The 19,576-nt window shown below is 38.5% G+C and overlaps 5 protein-coding genes across 5 annotated transcripts in view; 1 reads left to right on the plus strand and 4 right to left on the minus strand.

Annotated features, from left to right (window-relative positions):
• LOC146489085 (uncharacterized) overlaps positions 1-19,576 on the minus strand; it is a 311,447-nt gene that overhangs the window by 161,844 nt on the left and 130,027 nt on the right. The gene's annotated exons all lie outside the window — the stretch shown is intronic.
• Positions 902-2,937, minus strand: LOC146489097 (uncharacterized). Its single transcript, XM_085106209.1, has 4 exons — positions 2,733-2,937; positions 1,973-2,231; positions 1,391-1,584; positions 902-993 (listed from the first exon to the last, which is right to left on the minus strand). The coding sequence occupies exons 1-4, from the start codon at positions 2,935-2,937 to the stop codon at positions 902-904; spliced, it is 750 nt and encodes a 249-aa protein (XP_084962335.1).
• Positions 2,943-6,471, minus strand: LOC146489098 (uncharacterized). The gene is made up of 6 exons (XM_085109700.1): positions 5,872-6,471; positions 4,846-4,995; positions 4,186-4,360; positions 3,791-3,948; positions 3,319-3,492; positions 2,943-2,960 (listed from the first exon to the last, which is right to left on the minus strand). The coding sequence occupies exons 1-6, from the start codon at positions 6,469-6,471 to the stop codon at positions 2,943-2,945; spliced, it is 1,275 nt and encodes a 424-aa protein (XP_084965826.1).
• Positions 6,745-19,246, plus strand: LOC146489099 (uncharacterized). The gene is made up of 9 exons (XM_085109710.1): positions 6,745-6,829; positions 7,673-7,937; positions 11,384-12,307; positions 12,655-12,837; positions 15,921-16,011; positions 16,428-16,796; positions 17,506-17,710; positions 17,942-18,030; positions 18,914-19,246. Exons 1-9 carry the CDS (start codon positions 6,745-6,747, stop codon positions 19,244-19,246), a joined length of 2,544 nt encoding a protein of 847 aa, XP_084965836.1.
• Positions 8,939-10,448, minus strand: LOC146489100 (uncharacterized). Its single transcript, XM_085106015.1, has one exon. The coding sequence runs from the start codon at positions 10,364-10,366 to the stop codon at positions 9,083-9,085; it is 1,284 nt and encodes a 427-aa protein (XP_084962141.1). The 5' UTR covers positions 10,367-10,448; the 3' UTR covers positions 8,939-9,082.

Consider the following 19,576-nt stretch of genomic DNA (forward strand, 5'->3'; position numbering starts at 1 on the left):
TTTTTGTTTGGCACTGACTTAATTGTTAACGTTAGAAACAACGTTAATTAAGCATCAAATTTTTAGTTCTGATGTCTATCCCTGACTGCAATTTTAGTATTTTTAGTTTAACAACAATGCACTTTACAACAAATACAATGTTATTAAAGTACAAACTTTAAAAACTATTTACAATTATTAACTGATAGGTCATAGGTTCAGGGCCTTTTAGGGAGAAATTAAATTTTTTCTCAAAGTCCTATGCCACTGACTGAAAAAGGGACCATTCTCATATACTGTAAAATCCTGGTTTTAGGCCCTTATACATGGCCTATGAGTGGGGGATTTTACAATACAAGGTTTTATGGTGCTAATTAATTAGAACTACTGCAAACAGTCAACTCTGTATTTCAGGACAATATAAAAATGCCTGGCATAGCAGCCAAATCCTTTGCTCATCCCAAGTGGATGAAAGTCTTCCAGTTCTGATTGCTTTACATAAGTCACTCGATCTTCTCTTTCAACCTGATAGGCATTCACATGTGTGACATACTGGATGACTCTTAAGGCTGTGTACTGTAATACAACTTCCCTTCCATCTAAAATAAGAATTTGTTTTAGCTCTCCAAAAATGGGAATGCCATGGTGTATCCCAGCAATGATGACATAACCCCTGCAGTACTTGGTTCCATAAACTTTGGCCCAAGAGGTACTAAAAGAAAATAAAAAGTTGTATGATATTAATGAGTTTACTAGTATGTTACTCAATTGTCAAGCCCAAGTATGAAGAAGGCTGTGGGGGCTGGGGTGGTGGTGGGTAGGGGGGTACTTAGTTAGGGAACTGTTCCTGACATTTTTCACTGGATACTTAATTAACCTAAGGCATGTGCATTATTAAACAATAAGATCAACTTATATTTACTCACATTGTCAGGCTGCTATCTTCAGATATTTCTGGGTATATGTCTTGCAACTCATCCTTGTAGTTGTAGTCACCGACAGTTGTTTTTGTTCCTAGTATTTTGAAGTGGAAACAGAAATTTTTATTAATATTGTTACATATATATATGAACAAAATCGGTGATCCTTCCAGTGACTTGGGTAGCTGAAAAAGAAGAAACAAAACCAACTGGTGTCTCCCTAGGAATGACCAAATTATAGGTCACTAATATTTTGTGAGTTCGTAAATACACAATAATATAGAGCATGAATAAATGATTGTCAACTAGTGTATGTGTTATAATCATGCATATACAATTGAAACTGCAGTGATGTGTGTGAAATATATTAAATTAGCTTTAAAATTATATAACATTTCCACAGACCTGTTCAAAATACCAGTAACAAATGCTATATTATTTTCCTTTTTTCTTTAAATTAAGGGTAGTTAAAATACATTTTCTTGTAGTACCTGGTCCGACCTCCAGTGAGATTCTCAAGAAGTTCCCTGCTGACGACTGAAGCAAATAAGCCTGTAAAGCTTGGTGACGCCTTGCCAAAGAATATGCAATATTCTTGAAGTTGTTGATGGTATCAACCAGCTTCTTGAAGTAATTGTGTTTGGCCTCAAATCTCATTGCCCAATTCCTTACCAGTGGCCCTCTTCTACAAAGTACAATAATAATATCACCATCATTAGTACCTGTTATTATATAATTACAGTTATATGTATTTGCTGTAAAACATGAGTACAGTATAGGCTATATTACTCCAGGTTGTATGCATGCATAAAATAACCAGAACAATTAACTCACTTTTGCATTGGCAATGCTGTTCAATGCCAGAAGCCTTTGAGATTTTTGGATCAGGCACATCAACAAATTTCCCTTGATTCATGCAGCTGACTATCTATATTGTGGGTCACTGACCAGGCTAAAATTGATTGCAAAATGAGCCTTGATCAGCTTTCCCACTCTATTAACACACACACACCAAGGGTTTGGTTTCTGCCAGTCCTGCACACTTAATTTTAAGTTAACATTAATTATTTTACCTCACAATCTGCCTTGGATAATGAACCATATAGTGCTGTTTTGGGATCAGTCGTCTTTCATAAAGTTCACTGAATTCTAAAAGGTATTCCTCAGTCAGAACTGCCAGATAAGCTGCCAGTTGAGTGGTTGTCCTTGGTGCAAACACAATATCTTCAATTTTAAGTAGCCTGAGAAAGTTCTCCCAGTGGTCATCAGCAACTGGGATCAAGTCACCAATAAGGAGAGGTAGCATTCGTGCCAGACACCACATCTGTGCAGCTTAAATTAAAAAACATATCAAAATAATTTTTGATATTGTGCAGTTCCAGAAAAAATCCATACAGACCTCACGGAAGGTCATCGAAAATTCCTAGGGGGAGGGGGCTCTTAAAAGCCAAAATTTTAGAAGCAAAGTATGAAGCTAAACTGGAATTTCCTGGGGGGAGGGGCGTGTGCAAAACAAAAACCTTCCGTTGGGGGAGTATGGATATTTTCTGGAACTGCACATTTAAACAGTCATATAGTTATACATCTACTTACTATTAATTAATTTAATTAATTTGTAAATTTAGGTATGGACAAAGTAACTTAACTTTTGTTGACATTTGTCATGACCATAATTGGCTGCAGCTCAAAAGTGATAGTAACAAGTAAGTAACAATGCTTATGTGGTTAATTATCAATCAACTCAAGCAAACACACAGACAACAACAACTCCAGCACTTAATAATGAAAAATGAAGATTTCTATGAAAATAATTAGGGGCGACCTTAATCTTACCAGACTGACTTAACGAGGCAGAATCAGAAGATAACACCTGTTGCTTCATAGAACTTGGTTTGTTGCTTGCATCTACCAATGGATAATTGAAACCAGCTATTCTCTCATTGAGAATGTCAAGTGTCAAGTACTTCTCCAATGAAATGAAGTTCTGTAGCAGCAACTTTATTTCCAGAGGCAGCACTCCTTCAAGCTGGTCATGCATGACATCTAGGTCGAGGCCATCCACTACATGGAAGTATCGGGACTGATTGAGGATGGATGTCCTTTTTACACCATAAGTTGACGCTAGTGTTTGATCATTTTGTACCAGTTGGCAGTGTCTGTTGTGGCTGGCCCTTGTCCTTAGCTGGAATTGGTCCTCTGTGAACTGCATATTTCCATAAACAAAAATAATATAAAAAGGGAAATAATATGTTGTTAAATAATTAAAACTTATTGTTTCTCTATTTTTATTATCAAATGAACATAACAGAAACTACAACATCATGAACATCAGGTCAAATTTTTAAAACTCCAAAAAACTCCAACTAGGCTAAAAACTAACTAATCAACTGAACTTACTGAGCAAAAGGCCCATACTTACCTTTGTTTGGATGTCATCACCTGTACCCATACAGACTCTGCAAATTCTCAAGGAGTTGAAACTCTCAATATATCCACCAATACAGTGTGCCCCAAGGTTGTCAGAAGATAAGGGTCCAATGCTTCCATGCCATGCACTATCTAGACCATCCACTTTGATATTCACACCATAATCCTACAAAGCACATTATACAAAATGTAATTTAGTTACTGAATTGAATTTATGGAAAAGGAGAATTTTGTTTTGTAGACAGACACAAATAATTAGCAGCTGTCATCCCCCGCACATCTCAGCAGACAAGATCAATAGTACATCTATTTGTGCTCCAGTTTCTGTATACATACAACATTGTAACAGAAAACAAATACTAAACATTACTTACTAATGTAATATTAAATGCCATAAACTAATTTTCAGCTGTTGAATACCAATTAAATAAGTAAAAGAAATAACTTTCAAAGTATTGACTCACAGACTCAAGAAGATGTAGATCCCTCATTAAAGGTTGAAGTATTTTGTTCATCCCATAAGTGCCTATGTATGGAACTGGACAAAGTGCCACCAACTGGATCACGTTTATCACTGAACGATACTGTGGCTGGAGATTACCAAGATTAAAGTAAAAGGCCCCTAAAAGTAAAATGAAAGTTATGTAACAACTGGTTAATAATTTGAAAGCAACAAAGAAATTGTTTGCATAATTTACAATCACTTTTTTAGACTTTTTAATTAGACTCTTCATCATCAGTTCCTTCTCCCCATGTGGGGAATTGGGCGGAAATTAGACCAGTTGCAGTTTTGGTGCCTTTTTATTTCAAACATGAGTTATATTCATTACAGGGCAGTTTAGTTTTCATTTATAGGTACCTATTTTGTGTTTTTTTGTCTTTGATCCAAGAGGATTGGTAACTTGGAAGTCATCATAGTAGCAGTGCAGAACAAGAGCACGTGGATCTCTTCCAAAAAGTGGATGCCTCTTAAAATCTTCACCATCACAAAAATCTCTCAATATGCCGTCAGTACTAGCATGGGTATTTCTAACCTTTTGTGAAAAACAAATGACATGGATAATAAAATTAAACAAGTTAATTTACAACTGTTATGCAGAACATATGAAATGTTAAAAAGTTAGCTTTAATCTGCCCAGTTCAATTAGCTCCATAGTAAATCACCTAGGGACTTAAATCAGCAAATATAATAGAAACATCTGGTGCACCAATAATAATGCAAGTTAATAAAAAAAGCTACAAATCACAAATTATACTATTATAGTACTGACACTTAAACAGTGAGCACTTGAATTAATTTTTGACCAACTTTTAAATTGAGATCTGTTTTGTTTGAATATCATTGACATTGAACAAGTAAGTAAATTATATCACTCAAATGAAAACTGCTCTATACTGAGTTGGAATTTCAGGCACCCTGCTAATTGGATGACCCTTGAAACAAACTGGAACATTGCACCAAAGCTTTAACTGTTCATGCTTCAAATGTCCGCCCAAAAAATTGGAGGGATATCATTACCTCTGAGAGAACCTCTGGTTGGTTAAGTAACGCCTGCAGTGTTTTCAATATAGGGATATATTGAAATGTCTCTTTGACAATCCTTAGCTTTTGACGTCCTCTGACCATATGGTACTCTGCGCGCTGACTTAAGACTATCTCTTGAGGTTCCTTTAAAAAAGAGTAACAAAACATGACAGTTATATGGGAGACGAGAAGTCCAAGCTACAATATACAATATGTACAAAAATATCAAAATTTTTTAATTGTGAAGTAAATGTAAGCTAAAGACTCTTGTAAACTGAGACTTTGATGATTCTGGATATCACCAAATGCCAAATTCAAAGACTATTTTTATTATCAGCCTTGTAGCTATACAACCCCTGAATTCGACCTTGGTTTTTCCCGTTTTAGACCCGTGCTATTTCATTGAGTGTCAAGAAATTTGAAGCCAAAAATTAATTTTATCAACCAACTCAGACTATGTAGTGACCCATATTGTTCAGCAGTCAACTATCTAACCAAATAATGTCTGATGGTCTGTATAACTCCATCGATACTCAGTATATTAGCTGCCGGCCTACAGTCAGCTGCAAGATACTCGATCAATATGTTGACCAACAGTCATTCATTACAGCCATTCATATACCGTTTGAAGCGTGAGCAAAATATTGGCTCAAGATCAACACCCTCATATGAAACACACATAATTTTTACTATTTTCTCAAGTACTTGCACTGCTAAAGTGCCCCACCATTACAATTATTTTATATGCACCTGCACATCTACAGTGATGCACCTATGGCTTTTGCGGATGAACTGTGTAGATTAGACAAACTATCCAGAGTAGTATCTGCAGCTCCCAGAATGGAGATTAAAATTGCAATGTATGTTAATCATTAACATGACAGCCCTTTTGAAAATCAGCTTGGAATTTTTGAATAATATATCCAGCTTAAATTGATGCATGTAGACATTTTAAAAGGAAGTCTTTAATAATAAATAGGTTTCTAAAAGACTAAGGCTTTCAATAAAGTAATCGCTTACCACCAAGTCGAAGTGCTCCAGAAAGTACTTGACCTGCAGATACTCATTTGCAAGTGGTTCCTTCGCCCGTGAAAACGCGCTTGGCTCTTCGAGTATATCACGCAAGCCATGTATATCCTCTATCTGTATATCATTGTTTGCTAAACAGGTACTTATTTTCTCTTTGAAACACTGTAAACTACTTTCAACTATATCCTCTGTGTTCGCAAGAATCGAATTTATGGTCTTCTGGTTGAGTCGGTTTTCTTCTTTTGTCTTTAAAATAAACAAAGCCACAAACTTTGTAATATCGCTGATGTAGTCCTCAGGTTCTCGTTCTTCATCAGAGTTCGGCTCACCATCACTTCCATCGTCTTCACATTCGCCAACTTCGGCGTCACCTATATCCTCAGGGACGTCAGGGACATCTCGTTCGGCTCGTGCTTTCTTTTCTTGCTCCCTCCGAATGTGTGTCTTGAATGAAGCGAATTTGCGAAACGATTGACCGCAATCACTGCACGTTATTGTAAAGTTGGGTTCGTGACTATGGATAAAATTTATATGGCGTAGCAGTCTCTTGAAAGAATGGTAGAATCCATTGCAAAAAGTGCACGGATACATAAGCTAAATCCAGGACTAAATCTCTTGTTTACCAGCGTTCGTTCCCGCGCTTGTCCGTAAAGCGCGCGAAACAGATAAACAACGTCACACAACACCGGAAACATGTGACATCCTATGGATTTCCTAGCCAATGGCCGTTGAAGAAAAGCGCGGCAATCTAACAATTATCCTGTTGACCGGTTAACATTTCTGCCTCTTTTGCGCTCGACTTTAGACTGAGAAGATCTCTACGTTCAAAAACTTTGCAATTTAGCTTTTCTACAGCGAGCTGTTATGGAGATGTCAGCGAAATCATTTACCGACGTTCGTTCATGGCTCACTGATAACGGCTTTGGTGAATACGCTAGTAAGTTTCACGGTAAGTGGAAATAGATAAAGGCGAACTGTTTGAGTGCTTTGTTTATCGATCAGAGAGCTTTGTGTGCGACTATTAACCTAATTGACCCTCTGAGTGCCATCGTGTCGAGATACATGTAATTTTTCTCACTGAGAGATCACAGTGCATTATTTCTGGAAGCCCCGGGGAATAGCTAGTGCTATGAAATTATTTTAGTTTAGGCGAAGAAAGCCGCTCGCTTTGATTCATATAAATGAAAGGCTAATTTGCATAAACGTGGTTTTGAGCGGGAAAACATTGTTTGCGCGTGATGTCGACGCTGTCCTGAAATACTTTTTGTCATTCCAAAGCCTCGCCTGGCAAAAAGATCTTTAATTTTTTTTAATACAGTATATAGATCCCATAAATGTGTTAATTATTTTTATCTGGAAGACCGCATGAAACTCTGAGAATGGTAGCAAGTCTGATTTAATTTGTTATCCATTTTGGCGTTATCTATCTTGAGAAATTAGCTTTCCCCAAATTCAGGCTAATTTGAAATTATTTGAGATATTCTGTGGTAACTGGTTTAGGAAAATTTTCAAAAAATTCTGTTTAATATCTTCTCAGCAGATCCAGAACTTTGGGTAAAGCGTAGGCCCTTGAAAGTGAAAATTATCAGAATTAAAAAAAAAATTTGACCAATAAGGTATATAGTAACTATGATAATATGACAAATCATAAAAATGTGAATTTCAGAAATGAAATCAATCAAAGAAAATGATCCTTGTAGAGTGATCAGTATAAGGGCACAAGATGGCATTATGAATAAACAAAAAATAAATGATCAATCATAATTGAGATACCAAATGCTTGATTTCACAGATTGTCAAATTGATGGTGAAGCACTCATGTGTCTCACTGAACGAGCATGTGAGGAACTCATCCCCGTTATGGGACACCGAATGAAGTTTCTTCGCCTGCTAACCTCTCTGAGGGAAAAGAAAAGTGAAGCCTGCTGTGTTCCTGAGCCTATAACCTCTGATTTGCCTACTGCCAGCTGCAGTGGTGACATGGAAGTGGTTCAGGTTGAGGTTCATGAGTCAGTTTCTGGGAATGATGGACTCAAGAAGCATCCACAACAGTCAAGGTATGCAATAATATATTTATTATTATATAAAATGCAAATGAGCTTCATCTGTGAGGATTTTTTCTGGATGTAAATTCGTACTAACTGTGTGAAGTAACTCATTAAGAATGTAATTACAGGTGTAGCTGACCATAGTTAAGCTAGATTCTTATTACAATAATAATATTTTATTGAACATGTAAATTTGACTGAAATGCTTGTTCTTGTCACTTGTCAATCTGCTCTGAGTGATATTTTGATTAAGGCTAAATTGTTATAAATTGGGATTTATACATTAATCCTGATCAGTGGCATTTTTGTCAACAATTTGGGCTACTTCTAGAATAACTACTAGAGGTCTAGTCAGGAAAGCATTTCGAGCTGACAGTCGTTGGTTCAATCCTGGACTCTGCCGTGTTTCTACACCACCTTAATGAGCTGTAGCGCAAAGGGAGGATGGAGGGGGCTGTGCAATGAAAAAATCGTCGAGGATGTGGATAATGGAGGGGATGTTTAAATGATTTCTGACCAACCACTCAAGAGCATCTGAAAATTGGTTGAAAAGGAACGGGGCACTCCTGAGACCAAATGGGAGTGCCATGTCAAAATAGTAGCGACCCTTCCAAGACATTCCAAGGAGTTCCCAATCGTCGGAATGTACGGGGATGATTCGGAAGGCAGACTGAATGTCAGTCTTGGTCATGTAACACCCCTGGCCATGCTTTAGAACAAGGGCAATGGCATCATCTACTCTTATATATTGGAGGGTAAATTCCTCAATGGGGATATTTGCATTTAAACTGTCAGGGGTCCCCTTGGGGTAAGACAGGTGGAAAATGGTGCGCCATTTTTGGCTGTTCTTTTTGGGAACCAGCCCTAAGGGGTGAATCTGAAAATTGCTAAAGGGAGGTGATTCGAAGGGGCCTGCCAGGCGACCAATTTCCACTTCACTGAGTAGGTTTTCTGCAATTATAGAAGGGTGTTGCTTAGCTGAAGGGAGGTTTTTCGCAGTTCGGGGGAAACGGCCACCCTTATAGCCTACCCGGAAACCGTGGCTTAACCCAGTACACAAATTAGAGACAAAAATCCTATCAGGGTGGTTGGAAAGGAGTTCAGTTAAAAGAGGGATGTTGATAGGTGTTTGGGGCTTAAGATATGTAAGAACTTCAGCGGCTTGATGACTTCTTATCACCCTGGCCTCTAGCTTTTGGAGTGGGGTCATCGTGCCTGTAGGCTGGGTGGTCTCCGTTGCAGGTTTTGCAGCGATGGCTGTAGGGGCATGGATCCTGGCTGCATTTGGCGCCCCGGTTAAAGTTGTTGCAAGTCCCTCGTTGAGTGGTTGCACTGGGCCTAAGGGCAGAGAGGGAGCACCCATGAGATAAATGGTCCCCACTCCCACAGATGGTGCAAGACGATTTAGCTTGCCCAGTAAACTTCAGTAAATAGAGTTGAATATCCCGTTCCCCCCAATTTAGGGCAGGGTTGGAGGCAGCTTTCCGACGGAAGTCGATATCGTATGACAACCAAGCAAAACCAGCAAATTTACGATGGGCCGAGCGAATAATTTCTTGGTAACAAAACATTTCAACCGCCCGTTGGGGAAACTGGGTAAGGAGAACCATACAATAGACGGCAAAGGCCGAGAGCCATTTATCGATGGAATCGATATGGGTTTTTTTCTTTCTGGACGGGGAAGGGATATTAAGTTGTTTGCCATCGAATGAAATTGAAACCCCGGGATGATCACCCTCATCGAGGCAAGAATTTTCTGGCAGCAGCGAGTCAAACTCTACGTACTCACCGCGTACGATGGCTTGCCTGGTCTTGGGCTGAACATGCGAGGTAGGTGAGGCTTGAGGAAATTGTTGTTGAGGGCGCTGGGTGGATGTGCTTGGCTGTTGATAGAGAAGGCCCGCCGCGAACTGAGGGTCGCCAAGTTGCTGTTGGAGCGGCAATTGTGGCTGAGATTGAAGGACCGGGGCGATCGGTTGAGCAGTTGTAGCAGGCGTAAGCTTTTTGAGTTTTTCGTCCATAATTGTCGAAATTAAAGCCGCGAGAGCGGTGCTATCCATGTGTGGAACCGAACCGGGAACGCCCCCTGTTTGGGCGCCATTTTGTGCATGGCGCGTGGTATCCTCGACTATTCCGCTGGCAGGCTGCTCGCGACCGTGCTGTTCAGTCACCTCAGGTAGTTCTGGTGAGCCTCCCAGATTGGTTTCTGAGCCGGACTGTTCTTCAGAGCCGCTTTGCTCGAGCCGAGGGCGTTTAGCAGCCTCTGGGGTCGTGTCCGAGCTTCGTGTCCTTGAGTGATCATGAGTCGAAACGCCAGCTGGAGAAACAGTCGCTAAACGCTCGATCAGCTGATCTCGACCTCCAGTGATATCGAGGTTGTTTTGGGCCAAGAGAAGGCGCAACACTTCGTTGGAAAGCGTGTCTAACGAGCTTGCCATCGCAAGACAGACAAAATTAACCTTGCTGCGTAGAAAACTTGCAGCAATATGAGAAGGGGACGAATGATCAATCGATAATATATGCTTGACTGATTTGTGCCTAATATGGTAAACACCCCGCGGGATGTACCGCTGGGACAACGCGGGCCTTGCTTTGCCAAACATTAACTTTAATTTTCTGCTAAAATATCATTAATAATAATAATAATAAATATATTAGAATCTCCCAAATGGCTTCTTTTATGTCTCTTCACCCAGGTGTACAAAATAATGGGTACCGGCAACCGTTAGGTGTACCCAACAAAATGCAGGGGTTAAACTTGCGATGTCCACTGTTGTTAATTATCTATCAGTTCCTCATGTTGTGGACTTCCACAGTTATGTAAAGTAGATTTTCTGCTTTTTACTAGCTCCAAAGTTGAGTGGGTTAATTATTTAAACCCGCTCATTACTTGGAACATGAGAATTGAGACATGTTAACAATTAAAGTGGTTAAAGCAACAACAACAACTTCCAAGAAGTATTTTTTTTAGTTAATGTGATGCAAAATTTGAGAAAGATCAATAAAGGAAAAACTAAGTGACAAGAGCAACATAAGTCATTGAACCATTCCTTAAGAGAAATTATGGTATTAATTTGTAGCAATAAGGTTACAATGTGACCATTTGCACTTTGAATTAATAATGAGTTTCATTTTAAACGTCCTTAACTTTCCTTCCTTATCAGTTGCATTTAAATTAACAATTTGGCCTATATCTGGAGTATTAACTGTTGGATAGGATTTTTGCTGCAAGAGCCAGTTTGTTTTCATCTATCATTTCATCATGTTGTGGCCTTCAGAGTTGTGTAAAGTGGATTTTCTGCCTCTTTTTAGCTCCAAATTAAAGCTGAGAGTATTATATAATTACTTTAAACTGCTCATTACTTGGAACATGATAATTGACAGATAACAGCAACTGGTTAATAAAAAGGGGTCATAACAGCAACAACACATTCTTTTCTGCTTTTTCTTTGAAGTGAAAATGTGACAGGCAAAAGTTGGAAACGTTCTGTGCAGGCCAAACAACGCCAGCGACTAGCAAGAAATAAACGAAAACGGAAAGAAAAAAGGCAAATGAAGAAAAATGCACTCGACGGGTTGATTCAAGAAAAAGAGAAAAGACAGGCAACAGAAAAAAAATTGTTTCACACTGAAAAAAACAAGGATAAATTTTACCAACTATGGCGTCAAGCAGAGCGCGAGAAAGAAAAAATAGTTCAATCCCAGATGACTTTGGGCAAGATATTGACCAGCAACGCAAGGAAAGATCTTGCTACTAAATCATTACTGAAGATTCCGCGTGAAAAAATTTGTGTGGAAGGCAAATTTAGCAATCTAATTCTGGGTGAAGGGAAGTTTGGCAAAGTAAAACTTGCCTCTTATAGAGGATCGCCTGTTGCTGTCAAGGAATTTCATGATGATGTTTCACAGGCAGAAATTGAACGGGAGGCAAACATTATTTCATCATTTAGTCACTTGAATCTTCCAGTTCTATTTGGAATTTCATGGAATGAAAAGCCCTATTTACTTGTTTTACAATTCTATGGAGTTGCAGGGAAAGCATTAACTTTAAGACATTGTTTTCAGCCTTCCTCTTTGCCACTAAAGACATCAAATTGGTTAAATGTTGTGGTACAACTGATTGATGGGCTGACTTATATGCATGACAATAAGGTCTTACATAATGACATTAAGTCTGACAATATAGTTCTGGTAAAGGAGGAAAACGAAGATGCACTTTACTCACCCATCATAGTCGACTTTGGTAAAGCAAAGCATCTGTCAGAAGTGCAAAACAAACGACTAACTGACATTGAGAAGGAAATCTACAAGAAGAGACATTTCCACATTGCTCCCGAGATTATTGAAGGATCACATGCACCATCAGTGAAAAGTGATGTGTACTCTATGGGCCTCGTACTTTCTATGATTTATAAACGGATCAAGGACAAAAATCTTAAAGATTTATGCAAAAAGTGTTTAGCACCATACAGTGCAAGATGCACGTCCAAAGAACTTAAGGACTTGGCCAGCATGATTATTCATTAGCTTTATCATGGTGTTAATTAACCCTGAGTAAAGACAGTAGCAGAAATTATTGAAATAAATGCAATTTCGTATCATTAAGATTTCCTTTTATTGCTTATGACTTAATTTCATTGCCACAAAGGCAGGAAAGAGTTTAAAATGAAATGTAATACAGGATGTTATGGCTAACTATTGTGTCCTGTTAATTATCCTGTTTAAGGAAGCGAGAAGCTGTCAGCACAACTGTGCTAAATGCAAGGCTCCCATGGCCTGCAAACATTGATTTGCCAGCAGCCTTTAGACCAGACGTGGCAAAGTGTTTGCTGGGCAAAGAATATCTCGGACCAAAGTTACGAAGAAACTTCATCTCAAGAATATTTGAGCATTTCTCAAGATACACACTGTAAGTAGACTGTAAATTAGGCCTTCTAGCTGGGTTGTGGCATGCTTGCAGTCTCATTTTCGAAACAATTTTAAAAGACAGTGAAAAGCCTTTTTTTTTTATTAAAAAAAACTGTTTATGCAGAAGGCTTTCACTAGCCTTCATTATTGAAAGCATTCTTGACCCCAGTGCTTGCGCTTCTGACTTTGCGCGCATAAGCTCTGGGGAACTCTGCATCAGGCATAGCCTAAATCTGGCTAACTCAGGGCCTCACAGCGCATGCTCAGCTCTTCCAAAACAAGCTTTTGGGCAGCTCAGTTTTTGTGTCTACGGCTTCTAGAGAAGCGTAGACACTATGTCATCGGGTTGAGTGAAAGAGTGAAAGAGTGTAAGAGTGTAAATGCCACAGGAATCCCAAATGGAATCCTATCGAAAGCCGACGCTAATCCTCGACTGACCGAGATCTAAGCGATTGTATTTCCGGATCAGGACAATGACGACAATACGGTAAATGATGTTTTCTGATGTTGATTTGCTTTTTACAAATAGTTTACAGTCAACCCAGGTCACGCGTGAACAGTATTTCCAAGAATGAAATAAACATTCGAATTTCTCTTTGTAATGTCCGACGTGTGAATGGAATGTTGGACATTTCGCTGGAAATCGTTCTGAAAAAGACGCATTAACTGAAAAAAAGATTCAAAATACTTGGGAAACAATTGTTATTCTTGAAATATTCAATTTTGCAATGTAAAGAAAAATTCATAGCTTTATACCGTCAATAAGCTAGGGAAATTTATACGGGAACTCTGAAATCTCGTTTGCGATTTTCAAAACTGACATGTAAATTTCAAAACTCCGTTTAAATTTCAAAAATATCGTTCACGCGTGACCTGGGTTGACTGTAAGTGATGATTTGAACCAGAATTCTGTAACTTCTGTAATTTTCATCGCAAACATACCCGAATTTACTGCGAGTGATCGCTTTGAACAAACACGGAGTGTCTTCAAATTTTACATGCGTGTTTGCACGCACGCAAAAAAAACTGAAAGTTATAACAAATGCATCGTTTATTTCAATAAAATGTTTTGTTGGAAAAGCTTTTTGTTGATTTTTGTGTCTTTGTTAATTCATATATGCGTTTGAAAAGCGACAGATGCTAGATGCGCAATCAAGGACAATTTGCATAAGCGGGTTGAAATTTGATATGCCAAAGGTCTTCATCAACACGCCGTGAATTTTAGCAATTTTTGCGTTCAAGTGTGTTTTTCGGCAAATGATTAATAGGTAACCATATTATTTTACGTCAGAAAACATTTGTTTTTAACCGCTCTAGGAAAAAGTTAATTTATGCGAAAACTATGGAAACACAACAGGAGTCAAAGAATGATACTTGCCACACATAAGTTCAGTATAGATTAATTAATAGTTTCTGTTGCATTTTATGCCTACGTTTCAGATTAGAACTTTGCTTTCAGTACTTTATGTTTAGAACTCTGCTGCATTGCTTTCAGTACAAAGTTGTGGTTCACGTTGTAAGATTATATAATATATTGTTTATGTTAGAATAAAGTTACAGTTCTCTTCAAACAAAATGTTTGTGGTAAACAATACCAGCTTAATCTCTTCTCACCAGTATTCTGTGCAACATTTTTACAACCATTTTTTTATCTTTATCCTATTTCCACTCCTCCCTCTTCGTTTTCTTTTCAGTCTTATTTCCCTTTTCTTCAATTGTTTTATATCACATTTCTACACCAGTGCTGCAGTAGACACATGCAGTCTGAGACTGCCTATTTTTTTTAGTGTAAAGTATTGTTGATTCAATGAGTCATGAGTCAATGAGTCAGGTCTAAAAAAAAATTCTGTAGAAACAATAAAATTATGCGTTACATTTACTTATTTGGCTAGTTGTTTTATTGCTGCCTGTACAAGGTAGCTAAGTTTCCTTTTTAATTTTAACCCGGGCTGTTTGTTTGCAGTTTCCAGGCTATGCCGCGTAGCACCCGATCAGAAGCGAAAAATATGGCAGCCAAATTATAAATGTTGTGACTGCTACGGAAGAAAGTCTTTAATTCCCTTTGAACACAGCGCTTAAACGAAATCGAGTTAAACCTCAGTGTGGAGTTTCCCAGTGCTCAAAGACTCAAATCTGTGAACAGTCATTCTCTGACATTCGGTGTATTGATGATTGGCTGGGTTTAAGTTGAAAATTGAGTGCCAAGGAAAGTTCTTTTACATATGTATCGTTAAGTTACTGACTAGTTTGGCACTCTGGTATAAATTGGAAAGGGGAAACCCTAACCATAAATCACTCTTTTTCACCCTTCCCAATTGTCCCCCACGCCAATTGTCGTATCCAGTCTTAGTAGTTTTATCTACCATTGACCAAGATTTCCCATTATCAGGAAAAAAAATGACTTGGTATTCATTATCCATTCGTTTTTTATGAAAAACCGCTGATCCGACCTGTTGACTCATTTGACTCATAAAACATCCATTCTCAGGTTTTTTTTTTTTTACTTAGTGAATGAAGAAAAAACTGATGGTGAATCCCAGACGTCCAATTCTCGTAAAATCTGAGAAATCTAATTGACTGAGAATACAATCAAAACAAGTACTACTGTACTGTGGGCATGCTCAGAAAATCAGGACCTGGTACAGAGTTTAATTTCCCAGAACTTACACATGCAAAGTCAGAAGTGTAACCACTGGGGTCAAGAATGATTTTCTGGCATCTTGAAAGAGGTCTAGAATTAATACATTAATATTCAGTGAGTCAGTTTGATGAACTTCTTTGACCCATTCTTGATACACATTCCTTTTCTCAACGCCATACAATTACACCCTGTTATAATGACACTTTTTTTCACTGGCATAAGCCTAATATGTTCTATTTCGATCTTCTAAATATATTACTAATGGTTGGGTAATTTTTAAATATAACAGCAGATGTGAAGAGAGAGAAAATAAATCTAGCTTTGAATGTGCATGCATTCCATAACATGACTGTGCTTGTTTAACTATGTTTGGCTTCTGTTAATTATATTTCTGTATTTCAGGGATTTCCTTTATCAAAAAATTATTATTAAATTCGTTTCAGTTATCCAACAAGAAATCAGCTGACTGAAATATCCCAGCTCATTGTGAAGACGTACCCATTCCTCAAAGATAAATCTGTTGGGACTGGATATGTAAGTAACATTTTGTTACCTGAGTGAACAAAATCTCTTTTAGAGATCCCATAAACTAAAGGCAATAAAACTCAAGTCACTTCAAATATTGTACTTTACGACACCGCAAGTAAGACAGAGGGAAACATTAACCTTTTTTGTGGTCAGAATGTTCTTTGTTGATGTTGACTTGACAGGTTCTTGGGTATTTTCTGAAAAAGGCAGTTATTAATATCATTGTGCAATTATTAGAGGTCATGGACATTTTATTTTCATTTCTTAATATTATTAATTACAGCCCTTCTCTAATCAGTGATCCCTTGGTGTTATAACATCGCAAATCCACATGCAGGATTTGATTAATCTGTAAATGAAAGTGCAATCAAATTATTTTTCTACTGGCCACTTTAAAAGTTGATATAAAAACTGTCTTTTAGGACTCTTGGTTTGCCCAGCTGTCAGATAAATTTAGAAACGAGCGCAAAACAATTGATGACCCGGAAGTTATTCTCCATAAAAAGAAGAAAACAAAGGATCAATCAGCAGATGTCCAGCCTCATGTGGCATTCAAGTTGCGGCGGGGAGGCATCAACTGGGAGCCACCATTTCCTGAGGGCGAGGATGAAATGTCCATGAAACGCCACAAGGAGTGGCTCCAAAATGAAGCAATGCGGAACAAACCAGACCCCGAAAAGGTGGAGAAGAGGATGTGCCTTACCTTCCCTGATCGGAGAAGGTTGATGAACAAGAAAGTAGTGCTGGCAGAAGTGAGAGCAGAGTACCCTGCTTTGTTTAATTACAAACAGGTACAGTAAAACCCGCTGTATGCAGCCACCCAAAACGAGTGTGGACAATATACCAGGCATGCAAGGCGTACGAGGCATGAACAACCCCCAACATAAATGCTAACCTGAGTGCTATTAAGGCTAACCGGAGTGCTTTTTAGGCTAACCTGAGTGCCTCGCATGTCTGGCTTGCAGATTGTCAAGACCCACCCAAAACACCAAACTGCCACTTACATTCTAAGATAAGATTATGCATACCTGTAGCAAGTTTAATGTAAAAGCATTCATCAGTGACACATACAGCGTAGGTGATTTTTCTTACCAGAGGTTAATTATAAATACTGTTGGACAAGAATATTGTGCATCCAACAGGCAAATGGGGCCTGGCCTGACTGGACCTTGACCAGTCAAACGTTTATCATATATGTATCCCTGTATTGTACAACTTTGACATATTGGAGTCATAAACAGCTACATCGATCAGCTAAGCATGACCAGTAGGTGACACCCTTAATGTGATTACCGGTAACAAGGTGAACATGCACGTTACCATTTTGTAGAAGTGTGACCTGCATCTCTCCTCAGCACCCATTATCATGAATTCCTTTGGAACATTTCTCAGTTAAATGCTGAATTAGAGTATTCTGCAGACATTTATGTGGTCAATTATCCCTTTGTGCCAGTTGCAATTCGAAAATGTTTGTTAACATTATAAATTATTATTTCTCAGATTGTAGCAGAATTTGAAAGGATTCTTGGTTTAGATGGAGCTAGCGTTCTCAGCACATTCCGAGAAAACTTTAATCAAGTGGCCGATCAGATCATTACCCTTGGACAGGCCAAGGAAAAGAAGAAGAAGTGTGGGCTTGGTAGATTCTTGGCAGTCTTAGAGCAAGGAGAATCACACGAAGCTGACGGCATTGCTAGCTCTTCAGGTGAGACTTAATTGGATGTACATCAAAATAACGCTGTTTAATGTTGTACCTAGCCTGTAAATGTTTCTTATTACCTGTAAACAATACTGATCTTTACATTGCAGATAAATTGCCTATTTTTGGCAAAAAAGGAAATCCCTGCACTTTTAATAGCCATTCTGATCTGGAAGGACCGGAGAAGGAACTAGACACTTAATACTAACATTGTGACAATATTCTATTTTATGTCAGATGAAAAAGCAACGGTTGCCATGGCGGTGATGCCAGTATTGCTTAAATCTAAGACTGCTCAGCTGCAGGACTTCATACATTTCATTCCTGTGAGTAATAAATATAATTCAAGAATGTTGTTTAAATGCAATGGAAATCCGTAAAACTGTGCCTTGAAAATGCAAACAGTAAAGCTAATTTGGGCCAAAAAATAATGAATGCCGTAATGTCATTAATCAGTGAAAGAAATGATTCTTGCCGTGATATGTGCAATTAATGAAATTGCGATTTCATTAATCGCACATATCCCTGCGAGGATCATTTCTTTCATTGATTTCATATCTGTGGTTCACATACCATCATTTCTCATATATTCATGCCATCTCATAATGGCATTAAGCTGGTTATGCTCTGAATTAACCTATCAGATGTGTAACAGGATATTAAATGTGAATTAAGGGGAAACGAAGACTCTGAAAAAAAATCCGAGTCCCAGATGGGATTTGAACCCAGGACCCTCTGTGATCTAGTCGGATGCCATAACCACTGAGCTACCGAAGACTCTATGGTGAGCAAGGGTCAGATTGTGGCTATCAACTGGAACCGCATCGCGTGGCTACACAGTCACGTACTAACTCATATGAAGTCACTAACAGCATCGCGCTGCGATGCGATTCCAGTTGATACCCACAATTTGACCCTTGCTCACCGTAGAGTCTCCAGTAGCTCAGTGGTTAGAGCATCCGACTACTGGACATCACGGAGGGTCGTGGGTTCAAATCCCATCAGGGACTCGGACTTTTTTCCGAGTCTTCGTTTCTCCCTAATTCACATTTAATATCCTGTTGTTAATGTTGTTGTTTATGTTCTGTATCAACACCATCACTGGCTTAGAGCTGTGATCAATGGAGTTGAAAATAGAATATAATCAAACTGTTCATCAAAAAGGAGGGAAAACTTACCACTGTTATTTTTTGTTTGTTTGTGTTATAGGATGAAAGTGACATGACCGCCAGACAGGTTGCTCTGGACAGGGAGGAGCCTTTCCCATTCATCATCCTGAAGGGCCGCCTGGATTCGCATGATCAAGAGTTGCATTTAGCTGCTGATAAGCAGCTACTATGTTCATTTACTGGCAGCCTTGTCGAGGCAACTCTTGGGTTGCTAAGCTCCTATTATGTCTTCATGTATAATTACCCCGCTGGGTTAAAGAACATTTTTTTGTATTTGCAAAAATGTATTATGCAAATTCATGATGGCAAGAGGCTACCGACTTCTGTCATCACGTTTGTTAATGAAATTGACAGTTTGTCAAAGTGTAGCTAATTCTCCATATAACTGACAACAGTGGTCTAGCAGGTCCCAGATATGACATGCTACTTAACTTTTGTCTTTTGCCACATACTGAAACTTCTTTGATCTTAAAAATTAAACCAGGTCAGCTTTATGTGTGCAAGAAGTTACACTTTGACAAACTATCAGTTATCTCCTTGCGTGTGGACTTTTCCATGCAGTGCCTTTCTCTGCGGTTATAAATTAAGCATGCAAGGAATTGACGAGAGCTTCTCAAACTCATTAATAATTCATGCAGTCAAAAGCCAATAAATGACCTCCATTTCGGTCAGGTGGATGAATCTTGATACCCCAATGAAACAC

This window comes from Pavona decussata, unplaced genomic scaffold (genome assembly GCF_977016875.1).
Source record: "Pavona decussata unplaced genomic scaffold, jaPavDecu1.1 SCAFFOLD_6, whole genome shotgun sequence".
Taxonomy (NCBI): Eukaryota; Metazoa; Cnidaria; class Anthozoa; order Scleractinia; family Agariciidae; genus Pavona; species Pavona decussata.

Excerpts from the sequence above, each read along its gene's own strand:
- LOC146489100 (XM_085106015.1), bottom strand. The coding sequence starts at position 10,366 with ATGGCAAGCTCGTTAGACACGCTTTCCAACGAAGTGTTGCGCCTTCTC.
- LOC146489097 (XM_085106209.1), bottom strand. The coding sequence starts at position 2,937 with ATGCATGACCAGCTTGAAGGAGTGCTGCCTCTGGAAATAAAGTTGCTG. Across the intron at positions 1,585-1,972 it reads TATCCAAGGCAGATTGTGAG|AAGAGGGCCACTGGTAAGGA; the intron begins GTAAAATAATTA and ends TGTACTTTGTAG. Across the intron at positions 994-1,390 it reads CTCACTGGAGGTCGGACCAG|GAACAAAAACAACTGTCGGT; the intron begins GTACTACAAGAA and ends TCAAAATACTAG.
- LOC146489099 (XM_085109710.1), top strand. The coding sequence starts at position 6,745 with ATGGAGATGTCAGCGAAATCATTTACCGACGTTCGTTCATGGCTCACT. Across the intron at positions 12,838-15,920 it reads CATTTCTCAAGATACACACT|TTATCCAACAAGAAATCAGC; the intron begins GTAAGTAGACTG and ends AATTCGTTTCAG. Across the intron at positions 18,031-18,913 it reads ACTTCATACATTTCATTCCT|GATGAAAGTGACATGACCGC; the intron begins GTGAGTAATAAA and ends TTTGTGTTATAG.
- LOC146489098 (XM_085109700.1), bottom strand. The coding sequence starts at position 6,471 with ATGTATCCGTGCACTTTTTGCAATGGATTCTACCATTCTTTCAAGAGA. Across the intron at positions 4,361-4,845 it reads AACCAGAGGTTCTCTCAGAG|GTTAGAAATACCCATGCTAG; the intron begins GTAATGATATCC and ends TTTTCACAAAAG. Across the intron at positions 3,493-3,790 it reads ATCTACATCTTCTTGAGTCT|GATTATGGTGTGAATATCAA; the intron begins GTGAGTCAATAC and ends TGTGCTTTGTAG.